Source organism: Balaenoptera musculus, chromosome 19 (assembly GCF_009873245.2).
Source record: "Balaenoptera musculus isolate JJ_BM4_2016_0621 chromosome 19, mBalMus1.pri.v3, whole genome shotgun sequence".
Classification (NCBI taxonomy): Eukaryota; Metazoa; Chordata; class Mammalia; order Artiodactyla; family Balaenopteridae; genus Balaenoptera; species Balaenoptera musculus.
The window spans coordinates 42213786-42231399 of record NC_045803.1 but is presented as its reverse complement, the minus strand read 5'-3'; the positions used below and the strand labels follow the sequence as shown (position 1 = coordinate 42231399).

Genomic DNA, 17614 nt, shown 5'->3' with positions numbered 1-17614 from the left:
TGGTAGAGCTCAGATTTGAACCCCAGTCTGCTGGTCCTGAAGCCTGCTCTGACTCCATACCCTGTCTCTACAGCTGTGAAACTGAGGGTAGAAGTGGGGTTGAAACAGATCAGGGGTGAGAGGGTGGCAGCAAGGCCATGAGTGGGTATGTGTCAGGGCACGAAGAGTCAGGCTGGGCAGGACCTGGGGGTAAGGGTTTACTCCCTTTCATGTTGTCATCCTTTTTACCAAGGCCAGCGATGCAGCTGGACCTATGTATTCCTAGGCATCCTAACCCTCCGGGCCACCCATTTTTCCAGGTCTGGCCAATAACTGGTGTAGTGAGAAGATTCAGAGCACCCTCTAGCGGCCCAGGGTGTATTGGCACCTAAAACCCAGGCTGGCCAGGTTCCTGTGGAGGAGGCAGGAACTGGGGCTCCCACCACCCCCACTGGCCCCCAGCTCTGGGCTCTGCACCACAGACTTCTGGCCTAGTCTCCATCCTTACACACGTTTTCCTGTCTCAGACTCTGTGTTCCTCTGTCCTTATCCATCTCCATTTGGTCCCCAGTCTCTCAGTCCCTATATCTCTGCCCATCTTGGTCTCTCTCCCTCCCTCCTCAGTCTCACTCTGTTCCCAAAGAGGGACAGATGGCGGGCAGATGAACTGATGAAACAAAGTAGAAGGGTAGCATCCTAAAAAAATTCAAAGGATGCTGAGACCTGCAAGCTGAGGGAGGACAGAAGGCTGGGAAGGAGAGTCCAGACAGGGTTACCGTCAGGATTGTCCTTGGCTCCCAGCTGTGGGGTGGCATTTGGGGCCTGTTGACCAAATAGGAGTGGCGGGGTGGGGTGGTGGGCAGGAGCTTCATTCCAACAGGAATGTTTCAGGTCCTGGTTCTCAGTCCTAGGAGGGGAACTAGATCCCAGGAGAGGGGGAAGGAGGACGAAACCCAAAGAGGTGCACAGGAGCCATGCTTTGGTGCTGAGAGAACCCATCAAGGCCCCAGAAAGGTCATGGTCTAGCCTCTGATTACCTGCCTTGCTAGCCCCCTCACCCTTCCACTGCCTCCTTCCTCTGATGCTCAGAGCAGAGGCTAGGCCAGGGCACTTTACAGCATCCAGAATACTTTTATTGCCAGAATCGAGGTACAGCCTGCTCAGAGCCCCATGTGGGGCCCACCACTCAGGAACAAAGGGAGAGACAGATGCTGGGTATGAATGCAACAGAGAAAATTCCGCTTCACAGAAACCTTGTAGGAGCGAAGCACAGTCCAGCCTGACTGTGGCTTTGGGGCTCCACCCCAGAGGCTAGACCCAAGTCTTGGCCTTTAGGCATTGCCCACTTGGAGACCACCAAGGCAGATCCACATCCTCCATCCCTGCTATCACAGGGAGATCCATGCAGCACCTCTGGAGCAGGAAGAAAACCCCTAGGGGGCCCCAAAGGCCCCTGGCTCTCTCAGGGGCCCACTCAAGTTTCTGGGCGAGTCCCTGCTGACTAAACACCACTGAGCTGCCTGGTGGGGATGGGTGCTGGGCAGAGTGGGCAAGAGTCCTACCTCCTCTCAGTCCTGTGCCAGCCCATGTGAATGCTAGAGAGATCCTGGGCAGTGGCAATGTGGTGGAGGGTCAGCAAGAGGGCAGCTCAGTGTGGCTCTGATTGGCCTTGGCTGCTTCCTTGAGTTCTCTTTCTTCATGAGTACCTAAAGGGCATGGCACCAGGCTCTGCTCTCATTCTTGAACCACAGCCCCAGGGCAAAGGGAGGCAGCATCAATACTGTGGGCAACAGCCCAACCAAGGAGATCAGGGCTCCTGGGACACAGCCCCGAGAACTGGGGGGCCATCTGCTGCCCAGCCCTGAGCTAGGCTGTTCTTAGAAGTAAGGGAGGTAGGAGTGAATGCCCCAGGGCCTGGGAACCATGGATAACATAACAACCCACCCCTGCCTGCAGGGGGAACCGGGCTGCCCCCAGAAAGCCACAGTCACGCTGTGTGAGCAGCTAGGCCACAGCGAAGACAGCAGCTCCAGCCACCCATGGCCAGTAGCAGGCCAACTTGTGGCCAATGTGTGAGAAGGTACACCCTAGGGACCAGGAGCCCAACCTAGGGATCACAGTTCAGTAACATCCCTCACAAGAAAGCTGAGGAGCCAGGCCCTGGTGGGCGAGTGTGAAAAGGCCACAGGGGTAGGAGGAACACAAGGCCCCAGCACTGGGGATTGGGGCCAGGTGCCAGCCAATCCACCTGCGGAGCCAGTCCTGAGGTCACAATTCCACCATCAGCAGCATTCTTTCCAAGGGTCCCTCAAGTAAGTTCAGACTATGTCTTCCTTCCTCATTCCCAGAGAGGAAGGATAAAAAACCCAGCATTTCCCCACTTCACAACCCAAGATCCAGGGCTTTAGATGATCAGTCACAAACTGCTCAACTCATGTGCCATGGTTGCCCCAGAGGCCAGGAGAAGCAGTGGTGGCCAGGCCATCCCAGAGCCCTGCCCAGCATAGGAATCAGGGCCCGAGGAGCACGCGTTTCAGATAGGCCAGGGTAGTGGCGTTGGCCAGCATCGCGATGTGCTCGGTGCCCGGCAGTGCCTGCAATGACACTTTTTGCTCCTGGCGGCCGCGCCAAGCCTGGCACTGCAGGGCGCTCTGCAAGTTCACAGTGCCGTCACCATCACCAAAGCAGATTTTCGGGTCGCGGTCCGGGAAGCTTTCATAGTAGAAGGAGTCTGGCGTAGGGACGCCAGTGCCGTAGAGGCAGTGCAGTCGCACGCCAGGTGGCACCGTGGCCTCAACCAGCCCCTCCGTGTCCTGCCGCATGAGCCAGCCGTCTTCGAAGCCGATGTCCTGGAAGAAGCGGCGATAGTCCTGCAGCGTGTAGTTGGCTGTGGGTGTGTGCACGAAGACCTTGCTGGGTGCCCAGGTGTAGTTGTAGGGCAGCAGCCAGCTGGTGGAGACGGCAGACCGCTGCTGCTCCCGGATCTTCAGGGGCCCAATGACCGGGATCCGGTTGTTGTCTCCTGCGGACAGAGGGCTCCAGTCAGTCTGTGCTCGGGAATGCAAGCCAGCTGGGCAGCATGCTCACCGCCAGGGCCCCTGCCAGCCCCCAGCCGGGGCCTGGCCAGCACTCTGGCATCTCTATGCTGTTAACGCGGTGACAACTCCCCTATCTCCCTGTAGTTTTGCTCTATCTAGGAAGCACATGACCAAGATTTGTTTCTTTCCTTTTGCATTTTGTCACCAGGGATTTAGGCAGCACACGCCCACAGGGTGACTTTATGGTAAAAACAATACCTTCCCCAGAGCACTTATCACGCGGCCTGTGGGTACTGACCTTGTCACAGGTGAATCAGCAGGTGGGCAGCCCAAAGACACAGTCCTCTTAATCTTTTATTACATTGAGCTATGTAAACATTTTTTTCCCTTCCTAGGCTCAGACCTACATCCAGCCAGCCCTGGTCTCATCCCACCCACCTGCCTGGCACTGACCTGGGCAGCCAGGCCTGCAGGAGACAGGGCAGGAGGGGAGGCTGCAGACAAAGTGACAGTCTTTCTCACATAGGAATGCCAGCAGCACAAACGCACCCACCAGCCAGTGAGATCGCCAGAGGATGAGCTGGAACTTGGGAACAGGGGCCTCTGCCCAGGACCCACGGCCACCCATCACCCCACCACTGACTACAGGCCTTCAGCTCTGCCTGCTGGGGCCTGGCTCTAGGAGCCCTCAGAAAAGGGAACCCCTAGCTAAGGTCCACGACTACCACCCGTCCTGTCCCACCCCCACTCCCAGACTGCCAGAGCCTGACAGCAGTCTCCCAGAATCCGAGGCAAAGCTCTAAGGCAGGGGTCCCCAACCGCCGGGCCGCGGACCATTACCAGTCCGCGGCCCGTTAGGAACGGGGCTGCACAGCAGGAGGTGAGCAGTGGGTTAGAGAGTGACGATTTACCTACTGCTCCCCATCACTCGCATTACCGCCTGAACCATCACCCCTCCCAAGCCCCCCGCCCCCTCCGTGGAAAAACTGTCTTCCACAAAACCATTCCCTGGTGCCAAAAAGGTTGGGGACCACCGCTCTAAGGGGACTCATGGGGAAGCTCTGAAAGGGCCAGTACCTGAACTCCGCCATGGTAACTTGTCTCAAACTCAGAAGGGCCCACATCTCTCCTTTCAGGTCCAGGCTGGACAGAGTAGGTAGCTGTGATGAGTCCTCACTATAACTGGATTCACTGTCCAGCTAATCCAGGGTCACTACTGGGAGAGGACTGATCACAATGATCAGGTGACCAATAAGCAGGTCAGGCAGTGGCAGTCACTTGAGGAAGAAAGCTCATCAAATGCTTGGTACAGCCCCGGCTCACAGCTCCTAAAGTGAGCGGTCATGGGGCTCACATCCAGTCCTAGCAGAGGGAAGAGAGCCCTGGGGCTACAGCTGGTATGTTCTAACAGTCGTGAAAAGGCAGGTGGATTGGGGAGGAACAGGGAAGGAGGTGGTTTTCCCAACTGCCAAGCAAGCAGGCCCAGACAAATCTGCACCTGCTTCCTCTCTGTGTGGCCCACAGAGGCTCCCCGCTGCCACAGAGGGAGGTGTAACTCATAAACAGGAAACTGTAGCCCAACCTTCCTTCTCTGGGGCGAAGGTGGGGATGAAGAAGTGAGGATGGGGGTAAGAGAGAGGGAGAAGGCTCCTCCAGAGAACTCTGGATCAAACCAAGTTAGGCCAGCCAGGCCCAAGCTGTGTGAGTGTGTGTGTGTGTGTGCACATGTGCCCTATGACCGACGGTTATGCCACTCCGTGTACATGTTGTAAGAGACCTACACAGATAACAAGAGTCATCAGCTGGAGAGGTGAATTTAGAAGTAGTGTTATATTCTCTTTTAGAAAGAGATGTTTGGAAAAGAATACAACTCTGGAGAAGGAAGGGTCCTGACCCAAGAGAAGAGACGTGAGGGTGGCCCAGGAGGCCACTGTAGAGGGAGAGAGAGTGTGCCATCTCTGATACCAGCACCCCCCATGCTGGGCCAGGCAGGGTCTTACCTGAGGCCAGGACGCGCAGGGTCTTGGCCACGCCCCCCCAGGGCGGACCCAGTGCCACAAAGGCATGGATATACTTGTCCTTCCAGGCCTGTGGCTGCTGCTGCAGAAAGTAGAGCGTGTACATGTTGCCCATACTGTGGGCAGCCAGCACCACGGGGCCCCCATACAGCTGGTGCATCTCCTCGATCATCTCGCGGAGGGCCAGGAAGTAGGGCCCGTTTTCATCTGCAGGCCAGAGCCAGGCGGGGGTCAGGCAGGAATGGTCCTTGGGCCTGAACCACTGACTGTGTCTCAGGCCAGACCCAGGACTAGGTGGGTGGGGAGCGTGTGAAAATCCAAGTGGGGAGGGTCTGGTTTCCCCTCAATTTCCATGAAGGGAGAAGAAGCTCCTTTTTCCCTCCTCAGCCTCATTATCTCTCCCCAGGGCTCAGAGGCCCAGAAATCCTGGGCTGAGGGTGGGGGAAGGACAGGACAGATTGACCAGGGGTGGGAGCTGTGACGGCTGGGCTGGATGCCAGAGACCCGGGAGTAGGGAAAGGCCCAGGACCTTTGGTGGCTGTGATCTCCTCCTCCCCAACCCCCTCCCCCATGACCTCAGGGAGGAAATGAGAGCAACCACTTACTTGGAGCTCGGCGCCAGTCATAGGGGGCCCCCCGCACGTCCTCACCTCGTGTGTAGCCCCAGCCCACAAGGTTCTCCACCATGGTGTGGAAATAGGAACCTATAGACATAAATCCGTAGGATTAGAGAGAGTACAGTCATTGTCAGCTGCCCACACCACGCCTGCCAAGGAGACTGTGACACCTACAGCCGGGAGATCCCCGAAGGAGTGCTATAGGGCTCTGTGCCCACACTGATCAGAGACGGTTCACAGGCTACCCCCACTCGAACCAACAGGGCTCCTCCCACTCTCGGAGTCCATCAGAACCTCCCTCCCCATTCCCTGGGGGCCATGAGGAAGGGCTACACACCCACACTGCTTTTGCTGGGGTCCAGGAACTCCAGTGAGAAGGTCTTCCCAAAGCCAGGGACACGCACATCCACACCATCAGGAAACTGGGTGGTGCGGGACGTTCGGTTGTAGACCAGCCTGCCAGGAGGGGATATTGAGCCAGTGACCCAGAGGTGACACCTAAGTTGGTGTGTCCCAGTACTGTCTTGTGTCCTGAGCCATATTCCCTTCCCATCCTCAGGTTTGGTCAGATGTATAGGGCAGACCAAAAAGTAACAAAGCAAATTTGTAAAGCACAGATCAGAGTAACCACATCCAAATGAGGACCCCACCAAGACTCACTCCAAAGACTGACTCCAGGACCCCTGTCAGGCAATATTCTCTTCTCCTCAATGTCACCCATACTGTCTAATGCAGGTCTTAGATATGGCTGGGAGAGGGATCTGGCTGCCAGGCCTGGCTCTGCCACGAACATCACACTTGACCCCAAAAGGCAGGCAGCCTAACTTCGCAGGCTCCCATTGCTCCATCTCCATGGATCCAGCTCCTGCCACCCACCATAACACAACACAGGGCAAAGGAGATGATGAATGCAACACACAACAGAACCAGACAGAGAAACCCTGAGTACCTGTGGCTGCTGTGTGAGTGGGTGGGCAAGGTCTGGAGACATGATGGGGACAGGGTGGTGGAAGACAGGAGGAAAGCCTTGTGCCAGGCCAGGAACCCTGCTCTGGCCTCCCTTGATACTAAGGAGGCAAATGTGCCTGAGAAAACACAGGCTAGACCTGCAGTCCCCAGTGGTCCTGAGTCCCACCCACCCTTAAAGATCAGCCACAGAAAGCTGACAAGATACCCAACACTGGCCCAAATAAAAGTCCTGGGGACCCACTCTCTCCAGGGCAATCTGTAGATCATCCCAATGGCCACTCAGCAAAGTTCTAGAAAGCCAAAGCACTCTGTGCTGGATGCAAGTCTAAACAGGTCAGAGGCCCAACAAAGGTAGATAAGCCCCTCTCAGTATCAGCCTGTACCTCCAACTGGCAGTACCTGAGACCATGCTTCTGCAACAAAAATAGAAATGCGGATCAACATCCCAGAAATAACCCTGATCGCACAAGGAGGAGGAAGGAGTCAACAAAGCAGGTGTCATAAACAACAGGGAAAGGCAGGGTGCCCAGAGAACCAGCTAGAACCAGCTAGTGTGTCTCCAGGGGAAAAAACAATCTTCATTTGAAAGACTCCATTCAGCTCAAATATTTATTGAAAACCAATTGTGTTTCTGGTCCTACAGCTTTAAAGATAAAAGAGACACAGTCCCTGCCTTCAGGGAGCTCAGGGTGGGCGGGAACCGTAGTTCAGAGGCACACAACTCTGGGTTCAAATTCTAGTTTGTCACTTATTAGCTGAGTGACCCTAAGCAATTCTGTAACCTCTTTGAGCTTCCAGATTTCCTCATCTGTAAAACAGGTCTAAAAACAGCACTTGTTTCACCGGATTGCTGTAAGACTCAATGAAAGAAAGTATGTAAAATGTATAGTGTTTGCATTCAATAAGCAGTAATTCTGATTACATGATTATCTTATTATGGAAGAAATATCCTAGGAAACAATGTTTGGCAGGCAGGGAATGCAGGTTAGAGGAGCAGGCATGTGGCCGGGGAAAGGGGAGGTTAAGAGCTCTGGAGATGGACTTCCCTAGTGGAGAAGTGGTTAAGAATCCGCCTGCCAACGCAGGAGACACGGATTCAAGCCCTGGGCCGGGAAGACCCCACATGCCGCAGAGCAACTAAGACCGTGCGCCACAACTACTGAGCCTGTGCTCTAGAGCCCACGAGCCACAACTACTGAGCCCATGTGCCACAACTACAGAAGCCCGCGTGCCTAGAGCCTGTGCTCCACAACAAGAGAAGCCACTGCAATGAGAAGCCCACGCACCGCAACGAAGAGTAGCCCCAGCTCACCACACTACAGAAAGCCCGCGCGCAGCAACAAAGACCCAACACAGCCAAAAATTAAATAAATAAATAAATTTATAAAAAACAAACAAACAAACAAAAAGAGCTCTGGGGAGTGGCAGGGAGACTTCACAAAGGAAGCAGGCTTGGGTTTTAAAGAGTGAATGGGAGGGAGTTTATCAGGCAAAGGGTGTAAAGGGTGATTCCAGGCTGAAAGAACAGCAAGTGGAAAGGAATCCCCAAGCAGCTGGAGGGGACAGGTGTGGCCAAGTCAGAGGCAAGGGAAAGGGTGGGGGCCAAGGCGAGGCTGTGAATAGGGGCTGGAGCATAGAAACCACAAATAGGGCCTGAGGCACTGGAGAGGGTAGAGACAGGAGCAGCAGGAAAGGGAAGAAAGTTCTGTCTGGGAGAGTGCCAAGGTGGCGTGGACCAGACAGAGGAAATGGGAAGGGAGAGAGGTCAGTGACCCTGAGCCTGAGATAGATGTATCTCTTGAGGCGCAGATGAGATAGAAATGGGCTCTGGAGGCGTCTCTAGACCGGGTCAGCGAGCAGCGCCCCACCTGTGCCCCAGCCCCCACCTGATATTGTCAATCCAGCAGTCAATGATGACAGGCAGCAGCAGTTCCAGGTTCAGCCAGAGTGTGAAGTAGCTGTCTGTCCTCTTGGAGCAGAGGTAGTGCACGACTGTCGGCTTGTCCAGCTTTGCCTCCAGCTGGTTGCCCAAATCACCGGGCACTGAAGGGGGACACAGAGCATGAATGAGACCCTGCGCCTGGCAGGCTGGAAACCCAAAGGCCTTCTACCCACGGCTGTTCCAGGCTGCAGAGTAGGTGATACCTGTGGGGCTCCTAGGCACAAAAGCCTTTCTGTGTTCCCCATTTCTTTGATTACAGGAAACAGGCTTCATTCAGCCTCCATGACCTTCCCTGAGTTCCAACTGGCAGATTCATGCAGTTGCTAATTAGGGAAGGGAGGGGATGCAAGACAAAGGAGAAACAGTCAAAGAGAAACCATAGTGCAGCCTTGGGGCAAGGTCCTGGTTCCCCATCAAGGGATACACACAACAATATCTTTGAGCTGTTTTGCAGATACTGAAACCCCCACCAGATGGGAGAAGTCAGTGGTTAACGGGTTAACGATGGTATGCTGCCCACAAGCAAGCAGACCCCAGGAACGCTGGAACCAGAAGGTTGATGATGTTGACTCCCACTCACCTCACCACCAACCAATCAGAAGAATGTCCATGAGCTGATCACACCCTCTTGAACCATTACTATCAAACTTCTCACTACCCTCTCCAAGTTGGGACACAGAGTTTTGAGGGCATTAGCCCGCTGTGGCCCCCTTTGCCTGGCAAAGCAATAAAGCTATTCCTCTCTACTTCACCCAAAACTCTGTCTCCGAGATTTAATTCAGTGTTGGGGTACAGACGGTGGTTTTGGCTTCATAGGCAGGGTCTTGTATACTCTGAAAGAAGGATTGGGAAACAGCACAGAGCACTGGGCCACTTAACCAGCCAAAAATAAATGCAAAGAAGGCACTCCAGGATAGGCTCTGGAGGGGGGCAATGAACAGAAACAGTTGAGAGAAGCAGGCACCTGCCATCCTACTGAGGTCCTCAGGGCTTGCTAAAGGCCAGAGCCCAGAAGCTAAACCCTGCTAAAGGTTCCAGAGTGCACGCCACCTGGAGGGCCCTAGCATCTTGGCACACCTGTGTTGGAAATGGCTCTCTTGAAGCAACATACCATTCCAGCCACAGCCCAATGGGGGTGGGTGTGACCAGGCTCCAAGGATGACTTCACTCTACTTATTCAGTCTATACAGAGCCCTGGGGCCCTTGTGACACTCAAACCCATCCCCCACTCCCCCCTTGCTTCACTGCCTAACATTCAAGGCCCTTCACAGTCCATTTACTCCCAGTGACTTTTCAGGCCTCACCAGCTCCCGCATGCCATTCTCTTGACACCTTCCAAACCCCATTTAGGATCCAGTGTTTGGCTCTCGAGGGCATTCACTGGCCTCCAGCTGTGAACACAGCCCTGCAGAGGGCACGCCCTCCTTGTGCACCATCCCACTGTGTCCTCAGGGCAGCCATGGGAGGGAGGTGTGGCACCTGCATTCACCTCCCTTCATGATGTGGTGCAGAAGTGGGGAGTCCCCAGCATGACAGCCTCTAGATGAGATGCTTGTGGACTAGACAGGGCAGTGAAGAAACCTTGGTCACTGTTTCCACCAGAGAGGAAATAGCTGAAAGAGGAAGTCACCGGATCTGCTTTGCCTGGCTAGGCTGTGTGGCCTCTAAAAATACCAATGGTCACTTCCTCGGTCCCTCTGTGCCTAGAACTAGATAAGAGCCATCCACATGCCTTTCACCTCAAGTAACACTGGGACGAATATCCTTATTATGCCTACTTTACAGATAAGGAGACTGAGGCTGGGAGAGGTGGAAATAGCTTGCTATAGTCCCTTCCCCCACCCAGGGCCTTCAGTATCCCTTCTCTGGCCTCTGCTTCCTCTACCACCAATTTGAGTCCCACCCACAGAGACTGGTCACCCTTGGATGCTGATCCTCTGATTGCCAAGGTTAGGTCCCTGCTCTGTGCCCAGGAACAGCTTGTCTGCTGCCCACCATGGGGTTTCCCAGGATTAATGCCAATAGCCTCACTCTCTGAGAAGCGGGGCAGGATACGATTCCAGTTGCTCAGTGCCTCTAGGTACAACCTGAGGCTCCTCTGCTGTGACCTAGGACAACTAAGAACTAAATGAATTAATGAGTGCATTTAGCACAATACAGGTGAAAAGGTCTAGGACCAGTCCGGTCAGAGACCACACACTTCCCAATGCCACACCCTTCATACTCAGTACTCCTTAGTACACAAGGCTCCCTGCAGGCCCCCAAGACAAAGTCCAGATGACCCAACCAGTCACGAGCCCTGCACCATCTAGTCCTTCCCCAACTCCATTCCTGAGAGCCTGGACTGCTTAGCTCCCTCCCTCTGATACGTAGTTCCCTCTGCCTGGAACTCTCTCCTGGACTCAGCTCCAGCTGCGTACTCCAGGAAACCTTCCCTGACTCGGTCAGTGGATTCTCTGTGCCTGCCCAGCACAGACCTCACCTCTGGGAATCATCCTGCAAGCTTAGGGAAGGCAAGGCCAAATCTGCCCAAACTCCATGGTGAACCTGGGCCCAGCATTCCCCGGGAGCATTTCCTGGCCCAGAGCTCCTGGTGGAGGACCCCTGGGATCACACTGCCTGCCAACCCTACCCTTCTGTGATCTGCATCATCCCCATTAAAATACTCCCAGCAGAAAGAGCATGGGGGTCATGCTGCAGCAGACTCAGTATGTAATGTATACCTCGGCATGCCTCTGCTTTTAGGAGCCCTGGATGGCCACCAACACACTAGCTCTTCGTGGGAGTGATGGCCTGAATGAGGCACCCAAAGACCCCAAGACAGAGGTCTCATCCCTGCCACACCCACCACAAGGAAATACTACTGGCTCCTGTACAGTTGCCTGGGCCAGCAGCAAGGAGGAGGTAGACAGGGGAGGTTGCCTAGCCCCAACATAGCGTAGTCCAAGTAGGTCTGGCAGGAGTAAGGGTACAGTATGACATCTGTTCATAGCCATTGTCTCAACCCCTCCCTCTGTCTATAGCCATCCTCAGATTCCCTTGGGCCTCCTCCCTCAGGCCCAATGCCACATATTTGATAAGTTAGGGGAAAGCCCTGGTGGCAGGTTAGGAGAGCAATCCTTCCCCAAAGAGCTCCCTTTCAGTAATGCCCTCTGAAACGTGTCGGGCTGGAAGGGTGGAGGGAGACAGCGTCCAAGCCAAGCCCAAGTCAACGCTGAGGCCCCTGGGGGTCAACTCCGAAGCCACCCTACCTCCTACCGGCCCTCAGGAGTGGGGCCAAAGAGCCTCGGTCTTTCCAGCTAAAAAATGGGGATGAGGCGAGGCTTGGGAATGAGATGAACAGGCGTACCGATGCGCAAACGCGTGGTAACCCGCCCACTTACCCCCATATTCTATAGGGTAAGGTGACAAGAGTTTGACCACAACCGAGCCCAGCATAGCAGGAAGTGGACGGGCCGACCCAGGTGACAAGACAATCACACGCTCCCTCACCCCGTGCTTAGAGCAGATGCAGACAGCCCCGCCCGCACCCCATCCAGACGGACGCACGAGCGAACGGACCCACGACTGGACGCGCGCCTCACCCAGCACCACCGGTGGCGGACGTCCAGCCGGGAGCGCCGCATCTGTGAGCATCAGGAGTAACAGGAGGCCACTCGGGAGCAGGGCGGCGCGGTAAGGGCAGAGGCGGAGGCCCATGGCAGTGACCGCAGCTCCAAGTCCGAGGTGCGGATTCAGCTCTGCGGTCTCGTGCCTAGGCCCGGGCGGCGGCCACGCGCTTAACCCCGCCGCTTGCAGCCTTCACAGCGGCCGGGCCAATCAGGATCCGCCTCCTGAAAACGGCCTGCCAATAGGAACTCTCCTTCCCAGTCGGAGCTCGCCGCCCAGCCCCTACTCATCCCTGGCCAACTCCCTTAACCGCGCTGCACGCCGAGCGCATCGATCTATCAAGGCTCAGCCTGGCTTTCGCGCACGCTCTCAGCTGATCAGACCCAGCTCGCGTCTGCTGGGTACCCAGCCCAGCCCTCGGTACCCTGAGTCCACGCAGCGCAGCCCTCATCCCCGATTCCTGGCGCCTCCTTGACGAGGGATCTAGAATGCGCCGGGCCGAATGGGAATTCAGGGTCCAGTGCTCGCCGCTACTGAACTACCCGGGTCAAAGCAAGAGGAAGAAGGGGAGAAGTGAGTCCCAAGCTGTTCTTGAGCCTAAGGAGACTGACCAGGACCTTTGGGCAACTCCCAAGTCGGTTCTTTGCACCCTGCCCCGAGGGCATCTGGGTTCAAGCTACACTGGCCCAGGGGCCACCTGCTGTCTGCCCGGGAAAGGGTCAGGTCAGCGTGTTTCGCTTCCCAGTGAGAGTTCAGTCCGCCTGTTTCAGGGTCTGGAGTGTAGAATCACCCCCCGCCCCCCCCCACCCGACTAAACTGTTTGCTCGCCGGGTTAAGAGAGGGCTTGAGCCTCAATCCTGCGCCAGCCCATCGGTTAGTTCCCCTGAAGACCGGAAGGGGTGTTGGGACCTCATGTCCCCCTACCACTCCCACCCCACGCAAACCGGATATACAGAGAGGACACAGACTTTCTGTGCATGGAATCGGGGGCGAATAGAGTGGGCAAAGATTTGACAACCAGTAATATTCTGGTACCATGTGTCACTCTGGAATGGGGTGACCAGCATGTTTGGAGACTGGAGGTCTTGATCCTTCACACACCCCCTCCTGAGAGCCAGTCAGTACCCTGGTCATCCCTGGCTGGTCCCAAGACCTCTGTCCTGCCCCTCCCTCCCTCCCTCCCTCTCTTCCTTCCTTTTTTCCTCTTGGTCAATGGCTGACCCTTTCCAGCCTCTCTGCAGTGACCCTCAATGAATCTACTCACCATCTTGGCCTGCCCCTCCTATATTCTTTTAGTGAAACACATTCGTGGTTGGAATACCCTCCTCTCTTAAGGTCCAACTATCTCCCACCTCAGACCCTGGCCCAGTGACCCCCTTTCAAAACCCCTGCCTCCCTCACCTCCATCCCAGGCCCCAGCAGAGGGGCTGCTGAGGACCAATCTGGTGCAGGCCCAGTATGGGAGACCACAGAGACCCTTCTGCCAGGGCTAGGGACAGGCAGGAGTCCAGAGCCAAGGGTTACGTGGGGGTAGGGTGTGGATCAGGACAGCCTGGGCTGCCTTGGACTCTGGCCACAGTCTGAATGTCTTGTCAGCCCTGCAGCCTCAGATGCCCATGGGCTCCTCAAAGTGTGGCCCTGTTTTTGGGAGCAGTTCACTGTTGCCCCACTCCCATAGGCCCTGAAGATGATAGGACCATGGCCATTGGGGCAGGGGGTGCCAAGGTCTGGTCAGTAATAACCAGTGCTGGCACTATGGAGAGGGGTCAGAGGGTGAGGTTCCCTCATTTTCACCATGACCCCATCATTCACATGATCCCCTGGGCTGCAGACCCCGGGTCATCCTGGACTCAAGATACCTCCTTGAGTCTCAGACCCACAACTAGGTGGTCACCAAGTTCTGCCAGCTCTACCCTCCCAAAGCCACATTACCCTCATCTCCATACCAGCCTCCTTACTGACGTCCTAATTTATGCCCTTATTCCTGTGGCATTAAACATGAAATCAGGCCCCATCACTGTCCACCTAACCCCATTTATGACCCTCTCATTGCATGCATCATATGCATCTCACTCACAGTGAGTGAGGACCCTGGCGGGTATTCTGGTTTCCCCCAACTTCTACTCTCCCTCTTCCCCAACTCTCTCATCTCCAGCCTCAATGGCTTCCTTGCTGCCTAGAACAGGACATCCTTATTCTCCCTCAGGACTTCTGCACTTGTTGCACTGGGACCACTTTGCAGACCCCACTTTTGGGGACCCAACTGATTTAGGTCTCAGCCCAGACATGACCACTGGCTTTGAAGCAGCTCCTGCCTAGCTCCCATTAGAATATAATTGCTGGAAGAGCAAGCCCCTCATTTGTTCTCCTCGGTTACCACCTGTATAATCCCTGGCACACAGCAGCTGCTTAATATATGTTGAATCAATGAGTGATAAACCCCCTTCTCTATAACCCTCCCCCTTTCCAAGATAGGGTCCTGGTGCCTGTCAGACCTAGAGAAGAAGATAAGGGACTGAGAGGTCCACAGGTTGGATGTGAATTCTGGGAAAGAGGGAGAGTGTTCCTGTGGAGCAGAACATTCTGAGCAAAGGCTAGAGGTGGGACTGAGGAGCCAGGCCAGTTGTGGTATCTTCCTCAGGTGAGAATCCAGCCAACAGCCTCTGCTCTCCTCTGTAACTGGGCCCTCTGCAACCACCCCTCCCTCTCCCAAGCTCCAAGCTTCCCTACCTGAACCAGGTGGGTGGCTGGGCTTGGGGCAACCCAATCAACACCAGGGCTTCTAAGCTGGTGTGGTAGCCAGAGCTAGGTCTATTTGGAGGCAAATGATTCTCCCTAAAGCTCAGAGCTCAGCAGCCTCCTATTCCTCTGCTGCCAGAGCCTCCCTAGAGTCATGAGAGGCCAACACTGACCCAATCATGACAGAACCCTGGGGCAAGGGGCCCAGAACAGGGCCTCCAACCTGGTCTAGGCATCAAGGAAGGCTGCCTGGAAGAATTATTAGAGATGGGTCTTGATGGATAAGTAGGAGTGTGCCAGGAAAACAAAGGGATGATTAGGTAGGTGGGTTCTCCAGGCAGGGAGCTTAGCATGTGCAGCAGTCTGTAGACCAGAAGAATCACAGCAGTGTAGAGCACAGTGGTGGGTGAAAGTGGAACAGAGCAGTTTGAGGGCCCTGAACACCAAGCTTAAAATCCTGGCCTATGTCCAGAGAGCCAGGAGCCTCGAAGACTCTCAAGCGGGAGATAAGTGGCCTGGAGGGCGGTGTCAAGGGCTTCCCCTTTCACCTGGGGCGTCCTCCGGTCGAGCCTTCCAGTGCCAGCTCCTCCCTGCCCCGCAACACCTGGTTCCGTCTACAGAGTCAGGGCGCCCTCTGGTGGGTACTCAGAGGCTATTCGGCGGCAAAGGCGCGGAGATGCGAACCCCAGGGGAACCTAGTGCGCTTGCTACTCTGGAGGCCTGGGAGGTAAGGAAGGGTCGCAGCTGGCCCAGCTGGGGGCCGTTGGCCGCTGAGCGTGGGGATGGGTCCGGGCCGGCGAGTGTGGATCGCCAAGCAAGCACCCAGTGTCGAATCCTCTTCGACAGCGGAATATTTCCCAGGAGGGAGCGAGGAGGTTGTTTTACACCATTCCTACACGCCCTGGAGGTCCACGAGAAGAGCCACACTCCCCTGGTGAGGAACCCCTCCCTGTATCTGCCCAGACTTTCACGTACCTGCGGCTGGAGCGCCGGCTGCCTTAGTGGCAGGCTTCCAAGGGCTGAAGTGAGGATGGGAGTCCGCTAGCTTGCGGGCAGGCTCGCTGGACCAAGTTCCTTTTTCCCAGGTACCCGGAGTACGGTTTGGGAAAGGACTCTGGGTGTGCCGTTGGAGCCTCGCTGATTCCTCTCGCGTACCATACCTCCGATTCATTCATTCGTGATTCGTGAACACTAGCTAGTAGCGGTGTGGGGCTGGGGGACATTCATCAGTGAAATACAGAAATCTCAAACTACAGTGGGGACCCCTGCTAAGGAGGGATGTGCCTGGAGAGGGGAAAATTTGGAGGGAGGGCAGAGGTTAACTAGGGCAAGGGTGTGTTGGGAGGGGAGGAAAGGGCACAGATGAGACTCTAGTGCAAAGGCCCTGTGGCCCCAGGGAAGGTTACTTTTCATGGATACGGGAAGAGAGCTTAGTCAACCATTCATTCATTCTTGAGCTACTACTATGTGCCTGGCAGGCCCAGTGATAGGCTCTGGGATTGAGCCTTTCCTCCAGGATCTGATATTCTCGCGGGTGGGTGGATGGTGGGGTAGGGAGACAATAAACGATTTATCTTGTTAGTAGCTGGTTTAGTGCTGGCAGAAAGGAGACATGAGAGCCGGCTGGGGGACAGGAGTGCGGGTTGTTTAGTATTAATGGTGTGATCTGGGAGGACCCATCTGAAGATGAGTAAGGGAGCTCAGCAAAGCAGGAGGCCTAACGTTGTTTTAACGAATTTAGTTTTTCAAGAGTCCAAACATCGGGAATTGTCATGTAGGTGGAGGCGGTCGGACAGGTGCACGGGAGTTTTGGGGGAGCCGCCCCACGCTTGGGGTTACTACCCCGCAGGGACCTGTACACGCATGAATGCCTCTCCAATGGGAATGCGCTCAGGACGGCACCTCGAGGGGGAGGCTTCCTCGGGAACCCGGCTTTGAGACCCGCGCTGAAGGAAGAATAGGGAAGGGCCCAGCGCGAAGGTCTAAAGGTTGAATGGATGGGGGCGCCAGGAAGGGTGAGATTTAGATCAGGTAGCGCCGGGATGGCCCGGGGCTCTGTCGTCTAGGAGCAGAGCCCAGTCTGGAGCCTGACAAGGGGCAATGCACGCCAGGGAAGTTTTAGGAGAGGCTGGGGTGCTGTTGGGGTGAAGTGCAATTAGCTGCAAGGGCGTGGCCGGGAGGAAGGCCCGATTTAGCCTGGCGCACGCGAGCTCCTGGCTGGGTGGGGGAAGGGCCTTACCTCGCAGTTGCGCCCCGCCCACCGAACAAATATTTGACATTCCAGGCTTATCTAGAGGAGGGTGGTACCCGAAGAGCGTATTTCCTCCTCCCCCCGGGCCTGATTGGCTTAGCGCCTCCGGGGGTGGGGTCAAGCGGGTTGGCAGTAGTGTGGCTGTCTTACCAAGGGCAGCGGAGCGTGGACATTCGCCTACACCGCAAGGGGAAGCGCTGGTCGCCCGAAACCGCTGGAAAAACCAGTCTACTTCCCTCTCCCTTCCAGCCGCCGTGTCCCGGGCGCCCTCAGTCTGTTTATCCGCCAAATGGGGACGCGGTGCAGTTTGAATTAGTGGGCAAGGCCTCGGAGGCGCCTCCTCTACGCCGGGCTCTTTCGCTCTCAGTTGTCTGAAGGTCCGAACGTAGCGCCCAGCTTGTCCGAAAGCGTGAGGTGCGGCTCCCGCCCCAGTTCCAGCTCGGGCTTGGCAA

The 17614-nt window shown here is 55.8% G+C and overlaps 1 protein-coding gene across 3 annotated transcripts; it reads right to left on the bottom strand.

Moving 5' to 3' along the window:
- Positions 1 to 1092: 1092 nt before the first annotated feature.
- Positions 1093 to 17369, bottom strand: PLA2G15 (phospholipase A2 group XV). Of its 3 annotated transcripts, XM_036834547.1 has the most exons (7): positions 17313 to 17369; positions 15887 to 16123; positions 8508 to 8664; positions 5990 to 6108; positions 5641 to 5739; positions 5018 to 5242; positions 2490 to 3001 (listed from the first exon to the last, which is right to left on the bottom strand). In XM_036834547.1, exons 2-7 carry the CDS (start codon positions 16080 to 16082, stop codon positions 2490 to 2492), a joined length of 1308 nt encoding a protein of 435 aa, XP_036690442.1. In that variant the 5' UTR covers positions 16083 to 16123; positions 17313 to 17369. The 3 variants fall into 3 exon arrangements, with proteins under 3 accessions (XP_036690443.1, XP_036690444.1, XP_036690442.1); XM_036834548.1 differs by lacking the exons at positions 15887 to 16123; positions 17313 to 17369 and adding an exon at positions 12148 to 12387 and having other exon boundaries at positions 1093 to 3001; XM_036834549.1 differs by lacking the exons at positions 15887 to 16123; positions 17313 to 17369 and adding an exon at positions 12148 to 12355 and having other exon boundaries at positions 1095 to 3001; positions 5018 to 5117.
- Between the last annotated feature and the right edge of the window lie 245 nt (positions 17370 to 17614).